The 26,393-nt window shown below is 40.8% G+C and overlaps 1 protein-coding gene across 1 annotated transcript in view; it reads right to left on the bottom strand.

The window, feature by feature from the left end:
* Nucleotides 1-7,496: 7,496 nt before the first annotated feature.
* TLR7 (toll like receptor 7) overlaps nt 7,497-26,393 on the bottom strand; it is a 21,075-nt gene continuing 2,178 nt past the window's right edge. The window contains exon 3 of the mRNA XM_032285902.1: nt 7,497-11,130. Coding sequence (XP_032141793.1) covers nt 7,984-11,130 — 3,147 coding nt within the window. The 3' untranslated portion in view covers nt 7,497-7,983. The remainder of the gene's footprint in view (nt 11,131-26,393) is intronic.

Raw genomic sequence — 26,393 nt, 5'->3', positions numbered from 1 at the left:
ACCTTAGGTGATCCACCGCCTCGGCCTCTCAAAGTGCTGAGATTACAGGCTTGAGCCACTGTGCCTGGCCAAGTCCTGGAAATTGTATCTTAGCCCCATGAAGGTGGGGATTCTGTCTCTCTTCTGTACAGTAGATTCATAATAAGGGGAAATCTGTAAGCTTTGGTCTCTGCTCTGCAGGGAAGAGTCTTTTTCATGTCATGAGTCCAAGCACTGCACCATGTTTTACAGACCTGGCTCCTCAGTATAAACAATCTAGTTGAGAATTGTTCATGAATTGTTGCTTCAGGATGGTACTTGAGAGGAACTTTTCTCTTCTCCCTGCATTTCGAAATCAACCCCTGAAATACGGAAGGGTGGGGACTTGTCCCTCTTCCCCTTTCTTCCTTCTTATGCTTCTCACGAGAGACAGAGTAACTTGTGGGATTGGTGACAGTGGGGAAACTGTCCCTGCTGCTGTTCCCGCAAGTCTCCTGGCTCCTGTTCTCTGGAGATGGCCTGTCTATAGGCAGAGTGTACCCTCTCTTTGTTTCTGCTGCCATAAGGTGAGCTCTCCGTGACAGGGAGCCTGCATGCTGAATTGAAGGCTTGCGTTTCTCCTTTGCTACCTGTGATTAAGTGGAGGGTTCGGAGAATTGTAAGACTGCAAGTCCAAGCTATGGCCTATGGAATTCATGCACCTGCTTGCTCTCAGCTGCACTGTCTCCAGGGTGAATTGCTTAGCTGGAGAGAGGTGTGAGTAACCAGCTCCCTGAAGCCCCAACAATTCTCAACACTTAGGTTTATAACTAATCTATACAAAACATGGGTATGGGCTTATCAGTAATTCTAACACACACACACACACACAAATATATATACTCTTGCGTGTATATATAATCATATACACATGAGCAGGTATATATATGTGTGTATACAGAATATGTATGTGTGTGTGTGTGCGCGTGTGTGTGTATGTGTGTGTGTGTATATATATATGTCCCAGCAAGGAAGCACTCCATCGTCTTTGACTTAATTAACAGTCATGAAACACCGAAGCATCAAGCATTCCTTTCTAAGTGGAATTCTAAATTCCCGGGTGAATTTCCCAAAGGCTAGACTTGGCACAACTTTGGAGACCAGTGCCTCTTATAGGCAGGTAAGCCCTACCGGGCCCATTCTCAGAAGAAACCATTTCATATTTTTGCATACAAACCCTGCTATTGTCTCCTTCAACATGGCTTTTAAGTGAGGTTTTATGAGAAGATCTGGAAGAATGTAAACTCACATGTGACTATGGAGAACACCAATTATATCCAGAGTCGGGGAAATCAGGAGTAGGGGGTAGGTAGGAACAGGGAGAACTCAATGCTGACGCTTACAAGTAAGGAATCATCCCAGGGTTTTATGCAAGTTAATATTTGATGCTACTTCATACTTTTGGAGCTGCTGTTTCTCCTTCTTGTGGGATCACAGGAAAAAGCAGAACTGGGGAAATCTGGGAACTTGGATCAACTAAAAGGGACTTTCCTCAGATAAGCTTTAGGAAGGAAGTGGTCAGCATTCTTATGGTAGAGAGAAGATTATGAAAAATGAAAAACTGTATTTTAAAAAAGCCTACAGAGATGAGCTCTGGGTATCTGGGACATTTCTAGAAAGTTCGATGGATTTAAATATAGAAAAAACAGGAGTTTTGATTGAGAATATGTAACATGGAAAAGCAATAAGTTGAGTATCACCCTTTAAATAAAAAAAAATTGTTAAATAATGTATGAATACAGTACATGAAATGTTGAACATAAACTTTATGTACAGGAGAAATGATTAGTAGAAAAAAATTCCCAGATACTGTATACTAAAAGAAAAATGTTAAAAATTTTCATTGTATGAAGAATATAGAATTAGCCTCTTGAGATGATGTAATTTATTAGCCAGGTGCACTGGCTCATGCCTGTAATCCCAACACTTTGGGAGGCCGAGGCCAGCAGATCACCTGAGGTCAGGAGTTCAAGACCAGCCTGGCCAATGTGGCAAAACCCTGTCTCTACTAAAAATACAAAAATTAGTCAGGTGTGGTGGTTAATGCCTGTAGTCCCAGCTACTGGGGAGGCTGAGGCAGGATAATTGCTTGAACTTGGAGGTGGAGGTTGTAGTGAGCTGAGATCATGCCACTGCACTCCAGCCTGGGTGACAGAGTGAGACTCCATCTCAAAAAAAAAAAAAAAAAAAAAGGGAGATTATATAGTTGATTAGATATCCAAAGTAATGAAAGAATTTAAAACATTAAAACTAAAATTTTTTGTAAAGTAATAAAATAATTTAAAAAGTTATTTATGGAGTGTTTGACAGATGTCAGACCCTGTGCTGAGTACTTTTTATGGTTTATCTTACTTAGGTTTGCAACTAATCTATGCAAAACATGGCCATCGGTAATTCTAATTATCAGTAATTCTAATACACACTTATCAGTAATTCTAATATACACACAAATATATACATGTTTTCATGCATATGTATGCATATACACACAATATGGACAGCTATATATGTGTGTATACAGAATATATAGGTAGGTGTGTACATGTATGTATATCTCAGCAAGTAATACTCCATCATCTTTGACTTAATTAATGGGCATGAAACACCCAAGCATCATGCACATTCAGCAACTGTCTTCATGAACTGACAGTCAAGTAAGCAAGTAGAATGAAAAAGACCTAAACCCTCAAACTATCAAGTTACTACAGGCTTCAAAATGCCATTTATAGGGTGAGGGTTGGTGACAGAAGGGAATAGTTAGTGGTTGCATTGCTCAGAAATACCACAGAGAGAGAGAGAAAGAAAATGTTCAGCTAGAGTGTGCAAGACAGACACTTACTGATATTCAAATGCAGTTTAAAAATGGGGACCATTGTCTATAAAAAACAGAGCTGTAGGAGAAAGAGGTTCGGTCACCCAGTTAACTCAAGGTTATACGTCTACATCTACACGTGCAAAAGGAAATTCATGACCAGCCCCATTTTGAGACAAAGCAAAAGCAATGGAGATAAATGATAGCCTTCAAATAAATGTGGCCTTCAACTTACTTTTATACTGCCCTCCCATCAGTGAACATTTAACACATAGCCCTACATATTTCTGTATTAATGCACTGGGCATATGATAAAAATAGCCACAGACATACTTGTAAAAAGATGACTATATCTGTTCTTACGTTTTCTTCCCAAATCCCACTTTGGAAACCTATCTAGAGGTCTCAGAAGCAGAACATCAGCACCCAGAAGGGACTTCCTACCCCACTAGGTGGCACTTGGCACCATATAAGTAGAACCACAGCGTCTACATATTCAGTAAGATGTTAGGGAAATTACAGTAAAAACATCCTTTTACCCACAAATGTAATCAGCAACTCTATCAGGACTTACAGGACTTCAATTCCATTAATCACCTGCCCCTGTCTATCTAATTCTGCCCTAGTGTTCTTGTTCAAATTGTCTTCACCTTTGGGCCCTAAACAGAACTGCCAGTCCTGTCTGTAGTTAAATTATATCTTCCCCAAAACAGTGCCCAGTGGGAAGCAATTTGAGTTTAAGTGCAGCTCCACTCCGGGGAAAAGGTTGAGAGCACCAAAGTTTATATACAAAAGGAGGGAAATTGAGCACGGCTGGGGGGTCTGGGCTTTCCTTGCTAAAGTGATCCCTGTAATAACAGTTCATGGTGTCCCAAAGGAAGATATGGTACTTCCCAAACTGCTCTGCAGACCGGTTGCTTCAAAAAGTATTCCAGGGATTAGGACTTCTGGGTCCCAGAGATTGAGCAGTTGACTTTACCTCTCTGATCTCGCCTTTATCTCCGAGTTAACCCATCATCTTTAAGACAGAACTGCTAATACCAGCCTCACAGAGGTGATGTGAAGATTGAAGGGAATAAATGAAGCATTTAATTTGCATTTGCTGCTTAATAGATATGACTTCCTTTCCTCCTTCCCCTCCAACCCCTTACTCAATGATATTGTCGGGATACCAGTGGCTTCATCTTCAGCCCTTCTTCCTGAGATCCTTCTCACTCCCTCTTTGCCTGTCATTCCATTCGTGGGCCTGCCCTCATGAGTAGGAGCCAAAGTTGTGGTTACTTTAAAATGCATCTTCTCCATTCAGAACATGCTTCCTGTGTTCTGTTTTCTTAGGTGGCCTGTTCTGGAGAGTTGATCATCTCACAGATTAATCTATCACGATGTGTTAATGGAGAGGAGTGGTGTGTTAAAGGACAGGACTAATGTGTTAAAACAATCCTTGGAAGGTTGTAAATTAGGAATTTCAGTTACGATGCCTCAATCCAAAGACAACAGAATCAGTCATGAGAAATGTAGGCCCAGGAGAGAGATGGGAGCTATAAAGTGGTATTGAATGCATGTCACCTGTTGCTAAATTCTGTTTGCTGGGCCTCCATCTGGACCTGGTTCAGGGATGTTACCACCGTCCCAGGGTGACAGCAGGACAACAACCTGGTTCTGACTCCCAAAACAGCCCAAGCAATCTTCTCAGCAGTGTGGTCCTCCTGGACAATGGGCCTCAGATATGGGTTCATGGAGATATTACTACAAACTTCTTTTGCTCAAGTCAACTCATGCAATTCACTGTTATGAAATCCCCTGGAATCTATGTCAGTGGTTGTATGTCTTCATATGTTCATCATATGACATCATGACAAACATGTTGGAAGTTAATTACAACCTGAGATTAAGGAAATCTTAAAGATTGAATTAGTGCTTGAAAGGTGAGATAGGTCGAAAGAGTGAATTGTAATGTGGCAGAGAGTCCAGCCAGTGTCACCTAGGGAAGGTTCCACGAACTCAGTTTTAGAAGATCATGCTCACTGAAGCAGGTGGGGGATATGTGTGTGGGACAGACTGAGGTTTTCAACCAAAAGTGCACACAAAACCACGCCTTCCAAACAGAAGCACCCACCTGCAGCAACGGCTGTCTTCTTTTCATTCTTGTGCTTGACACTTGCTGTGGGTGTTTAGAGCCAAAAAGGAAACTGAGAGGGAGGGGGAGGCAAAAGAAGAAAGGTGGGAAAAAAGAAAAAAAAAAAAACGGAAGCAGTGTGAAACTGCCCTGTTGTGATTTTATTCTCACCAGCATGGGTGGCCTCTATTTCACTAGGGCCCTTTCCACACCATCTTGTGAGTTTGGGACTTATTCTCCTTCTAACCCTCCTTCTTCACAATGTTGGTTGGCAGGTGGGTTGGTCTTTTGTTCACCTTCATTACATTGTTAACTTAGTGAATGCATTAATTTTCTGTTTTGGTGTTGTCTAAATACATCTCTTTTTGAGTCCCCTCAATCATGTTCTTTGATCATTTCCTTCCCACATAGCTACTGGATGTTGGAGGGTACAGATCATTCCCGGTGTTTCTTAGGGTCAAGGGCTCCACCTTCTAGTAGATGCCAGGAGCAGTGTGTGCTATAACTAACTGCTTCTGGGGCACAGCGACCCAAAGCTCCAAGGCAGGATGTGCTCCCACTGTGACTAAGCTTTTCCCATGAACAGTGTTCCTGCCTACTGAGCATGTGCAGCAGAGGCGGAAGAACAAATCCAACCTCAGCTCCACCCCCATGTTAAAATTGGGCCATAAATAACTAGCAGGATGTGCAACTTGGTCCTCTTGTTCACCCAAGTTAGGATGAGAAGGAGGAAGTAAATAAAAAAAGCATGTCTTATGGGGGGGGGAAGGCATTATAAATGAGAAGAGTGTGTGTCCTTGCTATCCCCATCACAGCTTCCTCGGAGTTGGCCACAAATACTCACACTCTCAGGTCGCTACAACTCCTTGCATATTCTGTATTCCTTGGCCACATGTGAGAGATGATCTGGACCTAAAAGAGTGTCTAGACAGATGGAGCTGGAAGTAGACCTGCAGATGGGGCTGAAAGATCCTGGCTCAGGGTCGGTGCTGCAATCAGACTCATCCTCTCTCTCCTCTGTAAACTGAAGACATTTGTTTTGCCTTTTTCTCATTCATAATATTTTCCCTGCCAAGTGCCTCCCTTGCTTTGGATTCTAAAAATGCCCAAGTCTTGCTAAAGTGTAGTATCTAACTAAAGAGAAAGGACACTCCCTGTCCAAGTCAGGGTTGCAAGGGGCTTGGGCCAACCCTTGATGGTGGAAGTGGAATTCATGGAGAACCTGGGAGTCCCTTCTGGGGCTGAGCCAACCAGAGGCCAGTCAGCAGAGAATCCCCACATTCAGAGCTTTGTGGGGACCATCTATGAACAGCTCTAGTCCTTCAAAACTGCACTGAGGGCCCTCAGAAAGTTAAAAGAATGACACGTCAAGATGACAAGGAATTCAGACAAAAATCATCTGTTGGTGTGCTGTTATCTTCCTACAGCAAACCACTGAACTTAACCTCATGTCAAAATACTCTGTGGTTTCTGAGTTGCATTATTTTCAGTTTCCCTTCCTCTTGCTCCATTTCAGAAGATGTTTAAGTTGTCTTCAAGTGATTTTTATGTATTTCTGTGTTTTAATAGAAAAAATTTTATAATGGCCAAAAGCTGATTTTTTAATGCCATTGTCTTTGTTCTCACTGAAGAAGAACAGAAACTATGAAACACATGAAGCTTACAGAAGTTGTGAAATAGTTGACTCCAGCAATTTAATTACCTCTCTATTCCAGAGATTAATTTGGGAATTTGTGACCCTTATTGAATCAATAAGCCTTTGGTGTTGCCACATACGAGGAAAATACAATGTCTCCAAGCTAATGCTTGAACACATGCACACTGTGTTCCAAATGGCACAAACACCTTTGTAGATCACTTCTTCCATGAAATAAAGCAAATTGGTCATGTTTCAATCTTGAACTCATGAATTTATACCCAGTTGAAAGTACATACATCTTAAGAATGTCTTGGTTCTTTCTGTCGTTTTTGAATCTGATAGCTGAAGTTCAAAACTGAAGCTTTCTCAAAGTGAAGGTCTATAAACTTTGGTTTCTTCTCCCATCCCGCAGCAAAACACGAAAGAAATCCATATAATTGGCATTCAAATAATTGTCATCTGTGATAAAACTATAAATAAATACATGCTCTTGGAGTCCTCCTTTAGGGTTTGCCATAAAAACCATCCAACGTTGCTGTATCAAGCTTGCAGATATTTTACAAGTATACATTAGTTAACAAAACAGTTTGAAAGATACTGGATGAGGACATTTTACTTTGTGTACAGTACTGTTTAGTGCAGATAAAAACATTTAAGCAGATAAACTGTGAAAGGTAGAGAATATCACTTTGTATAAAGGTGGATCATTTAAGTATTTTCCATTTGTAGGTGGACCATATCCATTTATGGTAAGGCTGTTTCTTTCTCACTGTTTCCCTATGGAACCCAGGAGCCAGGCCCAAGGGAAAGATCAGGAAGCAGTGAAGCAGCAACCACCTGTCTGGTGCCAACACTCACCCTGCACAGAAGGGGGCCCTGATGACACGGAAGCAATTGATTAAGAAGTTGACTGGGTTTTTTTTTTGCTTTTTTTTTTTTTTTCTCACTAACTCTAGTACAGTTTGGTCTCATATAGATGGAGCTTGAGGTTTTTGTTGTTGTTGTTGGTTTTTGGGTTTTTTTTTTTTTACCCTATTTCTGTATGTACCAGCACTTCTTAAGGGTAGAAATGCAGTTCTTCTCAATCTCATGATTGTGTGTATATTTAATCATCACAATTGCAGGAGAATCACAGCCCCGTGTCCTTTACTTGACACTCTTTTCCCAACAGTGTTTTATACAAGAGCTGAGGGGAGAGACTTAAGTGCAAATAGAGACACAGGGAGATAAGAAAGCAGACCCAATGCATTATATAAATCCCACCTTTCCAACTCCTGTGACAGACGTTGGTGACTCCCCTGAAATATGGGCAATCTCATTTCTTAAAAAATTTCAAAACCTGCTTTTGGTGTGATATATATGAAAACAATGTAGGCAGTCGTGTTTTGCAAAGAAGGGCTAGACCGTTTCCTTGAACACCTGACTGTAAGCCACATGATTGTCCGCGGCCAGGGCATTCTTCAGACACTGCCAGAAGTATGGGTGAGCTTGTGGGTTTTTTGGCCACTCAAGAACAGATGTCCCACAGAGCCTTTTCCGGAGCTGGAGGAACTTGGACTTCTGAAAGGGCTTCTCAAGAAATATCAAGATAATCACATCTACTTTTTCATCTATGAGCCTCTGATGGGACAAGTAAAATGCTATCTTAAAATTTTCAGTCTTTGCATACTTGTCTGTCATCACAAACACTGTCTTTTTGCTAAGCTGTATGCTCTGGGAAAGGTTTTCCAGAACTGGCTGCCCTGGTAACCAGTCCCTTTCCTCGAGACATAAATTAAAATGTTTCTCTCTTGGGTCTTCCAGTTTGACCACCAACTCAGCCAAAACCCACTCTGTCACAGCTGGGTCTTTAGTGTCATACACAATAAAAGCATCATAGCAAGAGTCTGGTGATATTAGACGCTGATACCCCTTTATCTTGGCCTTACAGAAATGGTAAATATACCACACATCCCAGAAATAGAGGTGACTTGCTGTCATTATCACCATGAGAAAAAGAGATGCAGATATGGAAAGTGAGAACAGAATCAGGTTAGTCAGATCTAACTCACAGGTGTACAGATCCAGGGACACCACACTCTGGCCCTTGTGTGCTCCTGGCCCCACACAAGTCACATCTGTTGCCAGGTAAGGAATAGTCACCTCAGTATGGTTAACCCACCAGACAAACCACACAGCATCACAAGTGCACAGAAATCGATTATGATGCAAAAGCAACATCTCCAGATTGTTGAGGACATTTTCTGGGAAGCTGGTCTTTTGGATCATCTGGATTTTATTTGAACTGAGGTCCAGATATCGCAACTGGAAGGCATCTTGTAGAAAATACTTTGTCAGTCTCCTGATTTGATTATTCTTAAGAATCAGTTTCTTGAGACTTCTGGAACAGTTGGATAATCTCTCAGGAACAGTCGTCAGTTGGTTGTGGCTGAGGTCCAAAGTTTCCAGGTTCTTCAGACACTGAAGTTTTCCCCAATTGAAAGATTTGAGCCCATTTTTGGCCAAAGAGAGATTCTTTAGATTTGGAGGCATACCATCAAAAACTCCAGGGGGCAAGAAATTTAGGGAATTTCTGGAGAGATCTAATTCCTCCAATTTTAGCAGATTCTTGAATAATTGTAAGTATCTGTTATCACCATCTCTCCATAAAACATCCAAGTGATTTCCTCTGAATTCCAGAGTTCTAAGAGACTCACTCTCCATGGTCCTGCTGGTGGAGGAAGAGATGTCATTGTCATTCATCATCAGTTTCTGCAGAGCCTTTAGGTTCTTGGTAAAGTTTAGCATGTGAGTAATTCCTTCTGATTGAAAATAATGGCTATTACTGCTTATATCCAGAACTTCCAGTTTGTGAAGCTCTTCAAATGCTGTTGAATGGAGCAAATCAAGCCGGTTGTTGGAGAAGTCCAAATATTTCAGCTCTACTAAAGGTTGGAACTCACTGCCATTAAGAGTTTGGCCAATGCTATTTCCTGACAAATTCAGGCATTCGAGGAAAGAAAGATGCTGAAAATCAGAGGACTTGACAAAAAATATATTATTTTTACTTAGATCCAAGGTGTGCTCATACTTGTGGCAGCTTTCATTGATAGGCATGAAAGAAGCCTCTTTGGTTTTGAACCTGCAACTCCTTGCATACTCATCATACTTGAAATAATGTAATTGTTCAAGGACCTGGGGTTCATAACTTTCTACAGAAGTTCTGGCGTTTGAGCAGAAGCCAACTTCACTTGAATCTCCTGAAGGTGATATTTTATTCACTGAAAGATCGATGACTTTCAATCTTTTAAATTGTTTAAACATGCTGAGGTTAGCAATTTTTATAAAGTTAGTGCCAAGATCAAGAACTTCAAGATTTTGAAGATTATGTAACGGCAACAGGTTAAAGCTTTTCAGCTCTTTAAAGACATATCCTCTGATCCGTAAAATTTTTAGGCTTTTCAGTGAAGAAAATGCTTGTGATAGATTCATAGATGCACGATAGACCTGAAGTTCAAAATTGAAAGACAGATCCAATTGGATGAGGTTGGGGAGAAAATGCAGAAATTTGGCATCCCCAATTTCTTTGGCCAAGAAGTTTTGGGACAGATCTAGTTCCTGGAGGTTGTTGATGTTCTTAAACCATCTTGCAGGCACGTGCTGAAGAGAGGTACTGCGCAGACGTAAAACTTTTAATTCTGTCAGTGCATCAAAAGCATTTTCAGGGATCTGGAGGGGAGAATTATTTTCACATGGTGTACAAGGATATGGGGCATTATAGCAACGAGGGCAATTTCCACCTAGGTCAAGAATTTGTAATTGGTTGAGGTTATTAAAATCACCTTCTTGTATTTTTGCAATCATGTTGTTGAGGAGATAGAGTTCTGTTAAAGTAGATGGCAAAACCGTAGGGATGGTTGTGACATTGTTATCTCTCAGGGAGAGCACTTTTAACTTTGTCAAATTTAGGAAGGCATCTTTTTCTATTGAATATGAAACATTACAAGGATTTCGATAATAACAGTTTTGGCCCAGGTAGAGTATTTCTATGTTGGCCAGTTCTGTTAGATTCTCTTTTCTGATGGAAAAGATGTTGTTGGCTTCAAGGCTGAGAAGCTGTAAGCTGGGCGGAAGGCCCTGCGGTATCTCTAGAAGCTGGTTTCCATCCAGGTAAAGGGATTTTAAATAACTGAGTCCACTAAAGCTTCTGGGTTTAATCTGTAGCCTCCTGGTGCACACGTTGTTTTTTGACCCAAGTCGAATTGGTACACAGTTGCATCTGAAATCGATCTCTACCAGATGGTCCAGTCTGTGAAAGGACGCTGGGGAGATGTCTGGTATGTGGTTAATGGTGAGGGTGAGGTTCGTGGTGTTGGTGGGAATATCTCCAGGAATCTCCGTCAAATGCTTGTCTGTGCAGTCCACGATCACATGGTTCCCTGGAACATCCACAGTGACATCACAGGGCAGAGTTTTAGGAAACCATCTAGCCCCAAGGAGTTTGGAAATTAGGATTATGTTACAAAGGATAAGAAATTGTCTCTTCAGTGTCCACATTGGAAACACCTGAAAGTATAAGAAAGAACAAATGATTGTTCTAAAATATACCAAGAATCAGAATTTAAAATTCCCACTTGCTGCCTCTCTTTTGCAATATTTTAAAAATGAACAATTCAGGTCTTGTTTTCAAGTGTCTAAATAGCAGCCCCCAGCCCATGACTGTATTTGTCAATTATTGAGATTTACAATTATTTAGTTACATAATTAGCTTTTAGCATCTGAGTTCTTTAGCAAAATAGCTTTCAGGATGTTAGAAGCAGCATTTTCCTACTCGTTGGTACACAGAACACTAAAATGGCAGAGCCATCGATTCACTGCCAAAGTCGGAAATTTAGAGGTTGAAGAAATGTTAAAATATGGATACACCCAGGAAAAAGAACACAGGAAGACTTTAGTGGAATTAATGTGGACTTGATAAACCTGCCTTGGTACTTGTGTACCAAGTCTTTGAGTCTTTTATAACAGTTGAGCATCAGAATATTCTAAGATTCCCATTTTATAAATGAAGACCACTCAGCAATATTAACCAATTGACCCAAGGTTACACAACTAGTAAGTGGCATTTGATTATAAAATATGTATTCCTGCCATTCTGGCACTGCCATTCTATAATCTGGCTCTCCTGTTGTATTGGTTTTGGAAATCATATTGCAAATCATCCCCTCCAAGGGGATTTTAGGATGAGCGTTTTCCCTACACATTGAGTTTACATTACATACATTTGGAGAGGTGAGGGTAATAGAATCAGAGCACTGCCTGGGTGATGCATCATCAGAGGAACCGTGTAATTGATCCATTAGTATACTTACAGGAGTGAAGTGGGGCTGTTAATAATTGCGCCAAGACTACAGGCATAAACCAAGAGTCTGTCAGGTAAACTGGGACATATGGGAACCTACCCATAAAGGTCAATTGTAAAGCAGAGATGGGAGTTGTACTTCAGAGGGGGCCAACATGGATAAATGACAATCATGAACCAGGTCCCTCCTCCCATCCCATTCCCATGTACCTAGATGAGACCCTGGGAAGAAGTGGGAGGATCCCTGAATTAAAAACATGAAGTGATTGAGACAGCAATCCTCAAACTGCATTTCCCAGGATGTGCCTAGCTTAAGTGTTTTCGTGATCAGGGAAAGTGGAGGCTGTAAAATGAAGGAAGTTTGGTTGTCAAAAAATAAAGTCACCTTCAGCAGGGGTATGCTGATAAATGTTTAACAATAAACTTTCTTTCCCTCTAATAAAACTCCCTGATTTGTTGTGTTGATTTGTAGCATTTGTCAGTTTCTGTAGTGTAAATGTTCCCCCCATGGCCATTTTCAAGTGGGGTCTAGCACACCACTGGCCTTAACACACCTGAGATAATGGGTGTGAAATTTTTAACCTTTATACACTGGCATATTATAAATTAGAATGCAAATTAGAAAACCTTTCCCCCCCTTTATTTCTAAACTTTTTTCTCACACCTATCCACTTTTCTCTTCAACTATTACCACCACCCTACTCCAATTAGTCACTACGTCTCATCTGGACCGCTATGCTAGATTCCAGATTCTTCTCCCTGTTCCTCCTCCTCCTCTACAACTCATTCATCAAACAGCATCAGAGCGTTCTTTATAAACCTGAATCAAATCAACTGTAATGTCTTCATATTACACTCTAAATGAAATCCGAACTCTTTACCATTGCTCATATCATGCGTGTTCTGACTTCAGCCTACCTCTCTGACCTTGAACCATCTTTCCCTCCCTTCACCACACATCAGCCATCTGGTCTGTTTTCTGTTCTGCATTCAAGCCAGCCTTGTAACCACCACGGTCTTGGCACTTGCTGTTTCCTCTTCCTGAAATCATCTTTCTCCTCCTCTTCCCACAGCCAGGTCGTTACCACCCCTTAGTTGCCTATTCAAGTGACACATCCTCAGAGACGCTTTCCCTGACCAACTTATCCAAATACCTTCCCATGTAAGAATAGTGGTAATAATAGTAATAGTAGTTAACTTAGGTAGCATTTACCATATGCCAAGCATCATTTCCAGTGTTTTCCATATACTAATTCATTTAATCCTCGCAATAATGGATACTACAGGTCTTCAATCCTTTATCTAAAACCTTTAGTGCTACATGTGTTTTGGAATTCAGAATTTTTCAAATTTTAGAAGGTAATATGCTACATATACCCTAGATTATGTAATACCTATTGAGGCCTGGGGAAGCATCCCATAATCAAACACAAAATTTCTGAAGTGACATATGGGATTTTCCACTCTAACTGGAATTATTTAAAGAAAAAAAGAATAACTCATTCAGTTCAGGTCAAGATCCACCTTCAAATGTGTTATGTTTGCAATCAACTGAGTTAGGACAAAGCTTTCAGTTTTGCATTTTGGAATTACAGACATCATTATTATTATTATTACTATTATTATTATTATTATTTGAGACTGAGTTTCACTCTTGTTGCCCAGGCTGGAGTGCAATGGCGTGATCTCGGCTCACTGCAACCTCCACCTCCCAGGTTCAAGTGATTCTCCTGCCTCAGCCTCTCAAGTAGCTGGGATTACAGGCACGCATTACCACACTGGGCTAATTTTTGTATTTTTAGTAGAGATGAGGTTTTACCATGTTAGTTAGGCTGACCTCAAACTCCCGACCTCAAGTGAACTACCCACCTCAGCCTCCCAAAGTGCTGGACTACAGGTGTGAGCCACCACGCCCGGCATAGACCTCTATTATTATCATCTCCATTTTACAGATGAGTCAACTGAGGCACAGAGAGGTATATGCACTCCGTATTAGGCTACTCTGTTTGATTTCAGTCATAGCTTTTAGCACGATCAGAAATTATCTTGCTGATTTATGTTGCTTATTTGTTTGATGTCTATTCTGTACAAGAATGTAAGCTCCAAGAGGGTAGGGTCTTTTGTGGCCTCACAAAAAACAATGACTGGCATTTAATTAGGACTCCGTTATGTTTGCTAGACACATGAATGAAAGAATAAATGCATGCATAAATGAATAGTGAAGTAAAGAAAAATGAAAAAAAATTTCCTTGGGGTAGGTTTCTTCAGTCTATACCCCCAAACTAAGCAGGGACCAGACTTCTGTCTCTTCTATCTGCCCAGCTATTCCTTGGGGGAAAAGGTTTAAGAAATTCTGTTATTATAATGTCTCATTCAAAAACACTTTATTCAGAAAACCTTCTGGGATCAAACCAGATAGGAGTAATCACTCCCTCCTCTCATCTCTTACTGCACTTATTACACATGTGGTTGTGAAAAGCACTCTGGATGGAGGGTTGGAAGAACCGAGTCCTAGTCCTCTCTTGGTAGTTCATTACCCACATGCTCCTCTGAGGCAGGCTCTGTGCCCAGTAGAAGACACCCTGTGAAAGAATGATGAACACAGAAACAACAATATGGGACACACCAAGGACCCAGACAGTGGATCTGGACCAGACAATGCCCCAACAATTCCTTATCTGGAGATCGTTCCAATTATCTTGTGATAAAGAATTTATAATATATATTAGAGTTCTAGTGACTCATATTCATTCTGTCATTTGACAGATACATATTGGATACCTACTAGGAGAAGGAGACACAAAGCCTCTGCCCTTAAGGAGCTCAAAATCCTGTAGAAGGGAGAAAAAAATACATATCTAAAATACCATGTAGATAGACCATTAGTTGCTTCCAGACAAGATGCTGACACTTGTATATGTGTAGCTTAACTGTACATTGTTCTTATTCCAGGTGATATTTGTTGATATTTTTTGGTCCTGAATTTTGATTTTGATCCTGAATTTGGATACTCTCAATTTTTTTTTTATCCCCATAGAGTCCAGAGATTGCTACACATCTCCCAACATCTTTTCTGCCTTTCTCTCATTTCATTATGACAGAACCTCCATTTGTATTTGGGCATATACCACTGAAAAATAATTATATCTCCCAAACAGACTTGCAGATAAGTGTGTCTATATGACCAAGTGATAACCAATGAAATTTGGGAGGAAGTGAGGTGTGCAATTTCTGGGACATGTTCATAAATGGTGGGGCTGTTCCCCTTTCTCCTGTCTACTTCCATCCGGATTCTGTAATCTGGATGTTGTAGCCAACCATCTTGGGCAATGCACATAAGAAAAATGTGCTAGGGATGGTAGAGCAACCAGCTAGATGACCCAGGGCATCCAGATCCTTCCTTGTATGACCTCAGAGAGGGAGCAGAAATAATGGTTCGATACTGCTGATGGCCAAGAGTTTATGAGAAACCAAAAAATTGATATACTAAGCCAATGTCAATTGGATTTTCTATTGCACAAATGCAAACCTAATTTAACCAGTATAGAATTTGGAAATAAGTTACTGTCCATGAGTGAACCTAAAATCTGTGATGCAGATGTCATCAGGCTATCGTCAAGACTCAGCTATCAGAGGCTGGAAAGCTGGGTGGCCCATGTTAGGCCATCACAAGATATCTGCTAAAACTGTAACCTATGCTATCTTGGAGGGCAGAACACATGCCAACTGTGACTTTACTCTTAGGGGAAATGATTTGGCAATATCCATAGTGATGATGTGGGTTGGTGGCTTCTTACTGTTTTTGGCCGTCTCACAAGAGATACGAAATAGGATTGAAGTTAGCCAGTCTGCAAGCCAGGTTAGAAGGAAAGACAGCTTTGCTCTGGCTGCAGCTCTGCAGTCTAAATTGAGTAAGAGATCCTTAATTTTAGGGCTTTCCAGGGTTGAAAAAGCCAACTTCTGCTATAGTTTACCTCAAAATAAAGCAGATGTAATGGATACAGACAAAGGAGCAACTTCAATGACATAAGTGTGTGCATTTTCCAAGTACTTCCCATTAAGCATTTTCTAGCAGACAATGAAAGCCAGTCCAGGGCAAAAAATCTGATTGAGAGTGTGGCCTTCCTTGATTCATGCAGTCTCAGGGTAGTTGATTCAATTGAGAGACGGAAGCACTAACAAAGCAGAGTCTAATTTAGACTCCAGACTGACTAGAGCTGCTCTAATATCACAGTCACATGTGGCTTCTGAAATTTAAATTAATTCAAATTCAATCTCTTAGTCACACTAACTATATTTCAAAGGCTCGAAAAGCCACATTAGGCTAGTGGTTGCTGTATTCAAGGGTACAGATATAGAACAATTTCATCATTGCAGAAAGTTTTATTAGACAACATTGGTCCAGACCAATAAGTCAGCAAACTTATTCTGCAAAGGGCCAGATAGTAAATATTTTAGGCAAAATTGAGGATATTTTGGAGGCACTTAGATAACCACTCAGAATGTAACTTATTGGAATAGTAAAACCCATTCTTAGCTTAAAGGTCTTTTAAAAGAAAAGAACAGGTAGTGGGACAGATTTACCCCTGAAATCATAGTTGGCAGACCCCTGGTCTAGACGCAACCTTAGACTGTGTTAAACTTGTGCCTAGAATTAATTCTAAGCAAATTCATTCAAGCCTATATTATTTAATGCTTATCCCAATTCTAAGAGATATGCTCATTTACAATGAGGAAAGTGAAATGAATGGTGAGGTAAGAGCGAGGCGACTGAGACAGAGCAGGCACTCTTAGCCACTCTATTCTACCTCTTGAGAGGTCAACTCAGCCATCTGCCCCTATAAATGGAGAACACTTTGAGAGTCAGCAACCTTGTTTGTCTTGACATGTACTCCATCATTAGGATGCTCGCCACATAGTGAGTGCCAGCTAAATATCTGCTGAGTAACCCAAGGTTTTGAACTTTCTTAAAATCCCATAGAAGACTCATGTTATACTAGTATAAATAGTAAGGTTTTTCCCTGAAGATCAGATTTGACAAGGTGACAAGGAGAGACCAGGAGAGTTTGGGGCCTCTGAAGGAAGGATTGAAGTGGGGAGCATGCCACAGAACAAAAGAGGATGGTGTCATTGGAAGGGCACGGGAAGTGGAGATGCAGACGGACTCTTTCATAATCCTTTTTCTCAGAAGCTCTGTCCGTTTGAACCTGAAATCCCAGTGAAGGCACAGAGCTCATTTGTCTCTTGTGGGAAGAGACACAGTCAGGATGGGGCTGCCCTTGTCCTATGCTCAGTAATTGAGCCCAAGCCCACTGGCCCTTGGAATGCTTTACACCAAACAAAACGTCTGTAGGCTCTCCACGGGAAGCCTGGAACTCAGAGATACCAGCAAGTTTGCACTCCAAGATGAATGCCAGAAGGAAGATTAACTGCAATGAGAAAATTGGGCTCTGATCAAGCAGGTGAGGGAAAAAAATGAACTCGCTATTTATTAGAATAGTAAAACCCATACTTAGCTCACAGATTGAAAAAAAAAAAAAACCAAAATAAAACATGTGATGGACAGATTATCCCACAGGTGACAGTTGGCAGACCCCTGGTCTAGACCAAACCTTAGGCTATGTTAAACTTGTGCATGGAATTCATTCTAAACAAATCAACAAAGCCTTTCTAAATTTGTTATTTAAAGAGAAAGTACACCTAAAAGATCATCTAGAGAAGATGACTTAAAAGTGTGAAATATTCCTTTATTCCAATGGAACCTTAGCTTCAACTAATGTTATTTTGAGATTTAAGGGTTCAGGATCGAGCCAGGTCTGTTTTTTCCATCTGACACAAATAATCTATGTTATTTCGTTTTGCTTTTTTTTTTTTTTTTTGCAATGATTACCTAAATACATGCATCTCATCTTTTAGTAATTTGATTTGTAAAATATGGTAGTGTAACATGACATAGGCCTGGCTTTGGTAATGAATCATAGCTAATTACACATGCAAATACACTGGGTAAATTTGGATGCTCAATTAGCAAACTAATTATTGTAAAAATGGGAATGGGTGATTTTATACACACAGGTGTTTCTGCTTTCTCAAATCATCTCTTCAGTTAAAATGGAAAATACAGTATTTACATTGAACAGCCATCTGACCATGATTTGTGTGTTTTTTTAAATAATGGCTGCCTTTTATTACTTACGGTGTGCCAGGTTCTAAGGCAGACTAGTTGTTTATATTACATCACTGATCCCTCACACTGAAGTTGAAAGGCCATATAAATATTCCTATTTTACTGATGAGGAAGCAGAGATCAGACAGGCAGTTTCAAACCAAGATTCAGACTCAGTGTTGACCAATTCTATTCAACTTGCCTCACATAGTCACAGTAAATGCACTTGGTATAATGTGTGTCTGCATTTTGATTCATTTCCTTTTCAGTTCAAGGATTCTTGGTTCTGTAATGTTTCTGTTTTGTGCTACTTAGGCATTTTGGAGGATTGAGGAATTGGTTTTTCATAAGCAAAATTTACAAGTATTTAAAAATGGTGGCCAGGCATGGTGGCTCACACTTGTAATCCCAGCACTTTGGGAGGCTGAGGCAGGAGGATTACCTGAAGTCAGGAGTTTGAGACCAGCCTGGCCAACATGGTGAAACCCCATCTCTACTAAAACTACAAAATGAGTCAGGCATGGTAGGGTGTGCCTGTAATCCCAGCTACTTGGGAGGCTGAGGCAGGAGAACTGCTTGAACTCAGGAGGCAGAGGCTGCAGTGAGCTAAAATCATGCCATTGCACTCCAGCCTGGGCGACAAGAGTGAGACTCCATCTCAAAAAAAAAAAAAAATAGTGTATGTGTTTTGAGTGGGACCAGCTTGAGGGAGAGAAAAGAAAAGCACTTTTAAGATTTTTTTTAATGAATTGCATCCAATGTCCACTGTATTAGTCTGTTCTCATGCTGCTAATAGAGACATACCCGAAACTGGGTAATTTATAAAGTAAAAAAGGTTTAATGGACTCACAGTTCCACATGACTGGGGAGGCCGCACAATCATGGTGGAAGGTGAAGGAAGAGGAAAGGTACATCTTACATGGCAGCAGGCAATAGAGCGTGTGCAGGGGAACTGCCCTTTATGAAACCATCAGATCTTATGAGACTTATCCAGTATCATGAGAATGGCATGAGAAAAACCTGCCCCGTGATTCAATTACCTCCCACTGGGTCCCTCCCACCACACGTGGGGATTATGGGAGCTATAATTCAGGGTGAGATTTGGGCAGGGACACAGTTCAACCATATCATCCAGTAGTGTTACATTAGGGCAGTCTGTGAATTTATAAATTGAAAGGCACATTGAGCTTTACCTCCATAATGAATTATATGCTCACACAGTCATTCAGCAAACATGACTCAGAATCTACTCTGTGCAAGGTACTGTGCTAGACAAAGTAGGGAAATGATGATGAGCCAGAGACCATTCGTGCTGAGATAGAAACCAAATACCTCTACTGCTCTGTTATCAGAAGCTGTGTGTATCTGTTGAGCACAGAACTCTCTCTCTCTGCTGTCAGGGAAATCTATGGTGAGAAAAAACAATAGATTGTGGGCCAAGGGCTAAGTCAGACCTAAAGGTAACGCTGCTTTCCCACTCTTCAAACAAAAGTTTGAATAAACAACTCTTCAAGGTGGCAAAACCTATCCTCCTGAATGCATTATTTTGATGGCAGGACTGGAGCCCATATTCAAGACTGAATTTTACTAATTTTAAATCTGTATTATATTTCTACCATAATGTTTAAGTTGTAGAGATGTGATTACTAACAGGAAACAAACATTTACCAAGCTGTTTCTAACTTCATGCTTTGCAAATAGCGTTTTTATCTTCAAAATTTTGTAAACTTGTAAGAGACGTCTGGTTGCAGTCAGAGGAGGGAGAAGGACATGTATATAACTGGGAACTATTAGATGGCAAAAATGAGGAAGTGAAGGTAAGCGGTTTGTGTCTTGCAACAAGTTAGAGGAAGACTGGGATTAGTCTGATTTCTCCTCGTGTCTATTTATGCTAGAGGTCAGCACCATGTGAACTCAAAGTCAGATTTGTTTTCAGTCTCTCTGTCTGCTACAGGGCTACCAGTTGAATTATCCTGAACCTTGACTTTCTCATCTACAAACTCTGGGATTTAGCTAATGGACCTTAATGGTCCTTTTCTATTGTGCTTATTCTATGACTATAATGGTTGGTGTAGAGCCCCCCGAAACTTATCTGCCAGGGTCTTCAACTGAGAGTTTTCATAGCCCCCGGAACCTCAGGCTGCTACTGTTTCAAAATGGTCTATGCAAAGCTTCAAACCACCGTAAACCTTCTAAGAATTCCACAGAGGAAGGAAAAAAAAACAACTAGTACATGTTTTAAGCAAGCATTATACGTCTTATTTATTTATCTACTTATTTATTTCAAGACAGAGTCTGGCTCTGTCGCCCAGGCTGGAGTACACTGGACAGAACTTGGATCACTACAACCTATGCTTCCCAGGTTCAAGCGATTCTCCTGCCCCAGCCTTGAGTATCTGGGATTACAGACAACCACCACCATACCCAGCTAAGGTTTGTATTTTTTGTAGGGACGGGGTTTCACCATGTTGGCCAGGCTGGTCTCAAACTCCTGACTTCAGGTGATTTGCCTGCCTTTGTTTCCCAAAGTGCTGGAATTATAGGCAAGAGCCATCACGTCTGGGTTTATATGTCTTTAGATTAAACTATTTTATTAGTGTAATTTAGCTTTCTGAAATAGTAAGAATGGGAAGAATTACATGATAATCCATCAATTTAAGATAATGGTTAAAAATGGGAAACTACCAATAGTAAAATACCAAATATCCCTTAAAAAAATATGGTAGGGCTGGGCGTGGTGGCTCACACCTGTAATCCCAGCACTTTGGGAGGCTGAGGTGGGTGGATCACGAGGTCAAGAGATCGAGACCATCCTGGCCAACACGGTGAAACCCCGTCTCTACTAAAAATACAAAAATTAGCTAGGCGTGGTAGCGCGTGCCTGTAGTCCCAGCTACTCAGGAGGCTGAGGCAGAAGAATTGCTTGAACCTGGGAGGCGGAGGTTGCATTGAGCCGAGATCATGCCACTGCACTCCACCCTGGCGCCTGGTGACAGAGCGAGACTCCGTATCAAAAAAAAAAAAAAATGTGGTAGAGCTGTAAGTATTGACATGAAAAGGTATGCATGATCTACCATTAAGCTAAACAAAGGGATTTTTAAAGCAGCATTGAAATAATATATAGCATATGATGCCTTTATGATAAATATATGTGCCTATATTTGCATTTGCAGAGAAAATGGGAAAGAATACGCAAGAAACCTTTAATAGCAATTTCTTCTGGGCAGTGATATGAAGGGAGCTTCACTGGTGAGAGGGGGACTTTTATTTTTATGTTATACCCTTCTCTACTCTTTGACTTTTTAACATAAAGAATATGTATTGTTTTTTATTAAAACTTTAAAAATCACAGAGAAAATAATATAGAAGGAAATTGTGAAAAAGGAAAAATTCAACAAGTATTTATTGATGCCTGCAACATGCCAGGTACTCTTCTAGGTGTTCAGGACATCAGTGGATAAAACAGAAAAGATTTCCGCTTTTCTGTAGCTTATGTTCTCTAAATAATAAGCACAAAAATATATAACTGTCAGAAATGATATCACATGTCAAGTAATAAGTGTTACTGAAAAAGAAAACAGGGTACAGTGAAAAAGAACAGGAATGTGGGGTAGGATTGTGATGAAAAATAGGGCGGCTTGGACAGGCATCATCAAGAAGTTGACATCTAAGCAAAAACCTCAAGGAAAGGAGAAAGTCATCCATCCAGACATCCAGGGGAAATGCATTCCAGACAGAGGGATTAGCCTAGAGAAAATGCCACGAGGTGAAAACATTCTGGAATATTCACACACACACACACACACACACACACACACAAAATGGCAACAAGGCCACTATTGCTGAAGCAGGGGGAGTAGGAGAATAACAGGAGATTAAGTTAGAGAGGGAGTGTCCCCAAGCATGTTGGACTTTGTCTACCATTTCATGGTTGGTGGTCTCTGCTCTGGGTAGAATGAGGATGCGGTACAAGTTTTTGAGCTGACAGTTAGTTGATCTGACTTACATTTGAGAAGGATGCTGCTGGCTGCTGTGTTGAGAATAGACAGCGAGGGGTAAGGGTGAAAGCATGGAGATTAATTGAGAGGCTATTCTCCAGAAGTCCCCAATGGCAGTGCTGGAGCGGGTAAGAACTGGCCTAACACCAGATACGTTTTGAAGGAGTAGGTAAATAAAATGTGGCTTCAGAGTTCTTGGAAGAATGTAAAGAGAGGGATTGGAGACAGCAAACATTTCTAGGAGGTTTCCTGTGAAGCAGACCAAAGACATGGTGGGTAGTTCACAGGCAATACAGCTTTCACCTCGCACATACTGGGATTCTCTCTCTCTCTTCCTCCCTCTCTCCCTTTCTTTCCCCCACTTGCTTTGGAGTAAGAAGTCTGGCTATACGACAACCACCACATTAGAGAGACCACATGGAAACAGAGACACCCGAGAAGCTGCAACTGCTCCAGTACGTAGCTCTTGAGTCTCCCAGCCCAGTCATCAGACTCGGAGAGTGAGTCTTCAGGTGATTCCAGTCGCAGTCACCGCCTGACTGCCAGCACAAGGGAGACCCTGGGGGAGAGCTGCCTAATGAGTTCAGTCAACTCCTGGACCCATGACAGAAGGCAGTATGTGATTGTTGTTTGAAGCCATTGCATTTTGAGGTGATCCCTTATCCCGTGATAGGTAACTGGAGCAGGACATCAGGCAGGACATATGGGAGCAGATAGTCTAGGTAGGTAAACAATGGGGAGAAAGAGGAGAAAGTGGAGAGTTTCTGGATGGAGAAAGAGGGTTGGAGAGTTTCTGGATGGAGAAGTAGGGTGCGATCGCAATAAGGAATTTCCCCACCCACCACATCCAGTAAAAGAAACCCTCACCTTTCTGTATTGAATCAGCATGCATACCTCTACCAGTCTATTATATATTCTTTGCATAGCTATTATCTGGCTAGAACGGATTATTTTCAGCAGAATTCTTCGCAAAAGGAAATTTATCTTGAGATGAGACTACTTGAGGCCTGGGAACACTTGTATTATTATAGTGAGTTAAGAAAGGATTTATTGCTCTCCTGACTCCACTCTTCTACCCAACTAACCTACCAGGCAGAAACAGCCCTGGGCACCCCCTGGGCCATAACATGCCAGCCCCGAGATGACCACAGCCCCATACACTCAGCTCCTCCTCCAAGCAACTTTCAAGATCACAGAGCAGAAAAAAGCCAAGTTGCCTGAGTTTAAAAGGAAATGCTGGGATCTGCATTTCTGAGGGAAGGAATTGCTTGAGCCAAGATGTGTGAGCGATGGGCTTTCTGTGGTGGTGGGGAGCCTGCAGCTGTGGGGCTGGGAGAAACCAGAGGGGATGGCTGCCTGGCTAAAGAAAACTGAGAAAGGGTGTGGAAGAAGTAAGCAGTGGGGGGCGATTGCTGGAAACCATTGCCCTCAAATTCATTGACTTTTTGCCATGTTGATATCACACTGAATTGTTTGGTAACTACAGATGTGTTGTGTATGTCTCCCTAGAGAATAACCATGCACTGTGAATAAGGGAAGTTGCTGAAACGCTATTCATTTTATAGACTGAGGCTCTGCTAGGACTTTCCCAAATAGATTTATTAACAAATATCCCCTATTTGTGAATTTTGAAATATTTCTAATTATAGTTTAATCTCTGTAAAGTACAAATACCATAAATATCAGTTTTATGATGTCACCGAAAAATTTAAGTACAAGGGTGTAAACCATTTTCTTTTTCTAAAAAAAAAAAAAAGGAGAGTTATCATTTACTTCCTATCATTTTAGCTCAACAGACTTAGTTTTCAAACTAAAACAATGAAAGGATATAAAGTTGCCTTACCTAAATGAGGAACTCAACAGCTATTATGCATCACAGCAGTCACCAAAGACCATAGGGTCCTCAAACTTATTTGACCTTATAGCATGTCGTCTCACTTTCTGTAAGCCATGGACTGACATACTTTTTCTGTAAAGGGCCAGTTGGTAAGCGGTTTAAGCGTTGCGGGCCATCTGGGTCTCTGTCACACTATTCAACTCCTTGAATAGTTTGCCATCATAGTGCCAAAGTACTTATTAACACCATATAAACAAATAAACAATAAAACCATTTGTAAACACTGAAAGTTGAATTGAATACAACTTTTACACATCACAAAATAGTAATTTTGCTTTGATATTTTTCAATCTTTTAAAAACAAAAAAACAATCTTAATTCCTGAGCTGTACAGCAGGTGGGATATAGCCCGTGGACTGGACCATGGTTTGCCAACCCCAACCCTAAACTTTGGTAAGCTTTGGGGGGATATACATTATTTATTCTTGGGGTACAAAGGGATTGGCTGGTTAATCTGTAATGATGATTTTTAATTTTAGTACAGCCTTTCAAATTTTTAAATAATCAGATTGTATTAATTTAATACATGGATTACTTAATGACCCTTTTTTTAGCCATAAAGAAATTTGCTATAGGTTAAGAGCAGAAAAACATTTTTACTTTTAAATTTGCTGAACTACTATTCACATTTTGGGAGATGTTCCCTTCTACTAGTAATCTCCCATGCCTGCATCTATTTCACATGGTGAGAAGCATTTTAGTAATAGCCCAAGGCTTTGTCAATAGAAAAATTTGGCTTTAAATCCTTGTTCTGTCACATTAAGAGCTCTCTGACTTTCACAAATCACTTGACCTCATGAACCTCTGATTTGCTAACTGTAAAATGGTTATAAAGCAGGAATGTCGAATGAAACTAGAATATGCAACACATGTGTTTATGTAAACCATCATCACAGATTGCCCAACATTTAGTAAGCATCTAATATTTGTCTAGCAGGTGTAGTAAAAACATCACGAATACACGGCACTTATCAATTTCTAGCTTGCTTTCTTCATTTAACATTATACCATGAGTACTTTCTTAGGTCATTCAATATTCTTTTAAAAAACATGATTTGATGATTATATAATATTCCATTTAATGAGTATACTACAGTTAATTCACCCTTCCCAACACAGGACACGAGTTTTCCTTTTGGCCTGGCTGCACAGACTATCTTGGTGAATAGTTTGCCACGTCCATGATCACTTCCTTTTTAAAAACATATTTTACTGTTCATTTTGTTAAGTTCTAGGGTACGTGTGCAGGATGTGCAGGCTTGTTACATAGGTAAACATGTGTCATGGGGGTTTGCTGCATCTATCAACCCATCACCTAGGTATTAAACCCCACATGCATTAGCTCTTTTCCCTAATGCTCTCCCCCACCACAGTGCATGTTGTTCCCCTCCCTGTGTCCATGTGTTCTCATTGTTCAGCTCCCACTTATAAGTGAGAACATGTGGTGTCTGGTTTTCTGTTCCTGTGTTAGTTTGCTGAGGATAATGGCTTCCAGCTTCATCCATGTCCCTGCAAATGATATGATCTCATTCCTTTTTATGACTGCATAGTATTCTGTGGTGTATATGTACCACATTTTCTTTATCCAGTCTCATGGTCACTTCTTTAAGAACAGTTTCTAAGGTGTATTCTCTAGATCAAAGGATCTGACATATGACTCAATACAGTTGAATATTTTCCCTTTGCTTTTTTGCCTTTTGAGTTTCTCATCTTGAAAATTATTTTCATGTCTTTTCTTAGAAGAGATATATGATTTCCCCTATGTACTTGAGTAGGAAACCATCGTAATCCAACCTCACCTTTATTATGTGTGTGCTGGGCTTGGTCTAGGAAGAACAGAGGAATCTTCAGCACAGCCTTAAGAGCCACCCAAGCTCCTTAACCTCTCAAAGCCCTAGTTTCTTTACCTCTACCTCATAGGGCTACTTTGAGGCCAACATAGAATCACGTATATCTAGCCCTCAGCACGATACTTGAGTGATCAAGAAATGTGAGCTCTCTGTGTTACTATCATTCGCATTATGCCATCCCTCAAGGGGCAAAGACAGATGTGGGCATAGGTTTGCATTAAAATAGACATCCAGGGCCAGGCGTGGCGACTCACGCCTGTAATCCCAGCACTTTGGGAGGCCAAAGTGGGCAGATTGCTTGAGGTTGGGAATTCGAGACCAGCCTGGCCAGCACGGTGAAACTCTGTCTCTGGTAAAAATACAAAAATTGGCTGGGCGTGGTGGTGCACACCTGTAATCCCAGCTACTCAGGGGGCTGAGGCAGGAGAATCACTTGAACCTGGGAGGCGGAGGTTGCAGTGAGCCAAGATTGCGCCACTGCACTCCAGCCTGGGCGACAGAGTAAGACTCTGTCTCAGAAAAAAAAAAAAAAAAAAAAAAAAAAAAAAAAAAAAAACAA

This window comes from Sapajus apella, unplaced genomic scaffold, assembly GCF_009761245.1.
Source record: "Sapajus apella isolate SASKATOON/1434 unplaced genomic scaffold, GSC_monkey_1.0 scaffold17, whole genome shotgun sequence".
Classification (NCBI taxonomy): Eukaryota; Metazoa; Chordata; class Mammalia; order Primates; family Cebidae; genus Sapajus; species Sapajus apella.
Note: the sequence above shows the minus strand (reverse complement) of the source record. Positions and strands in the feature narration are given on the sequence as shown.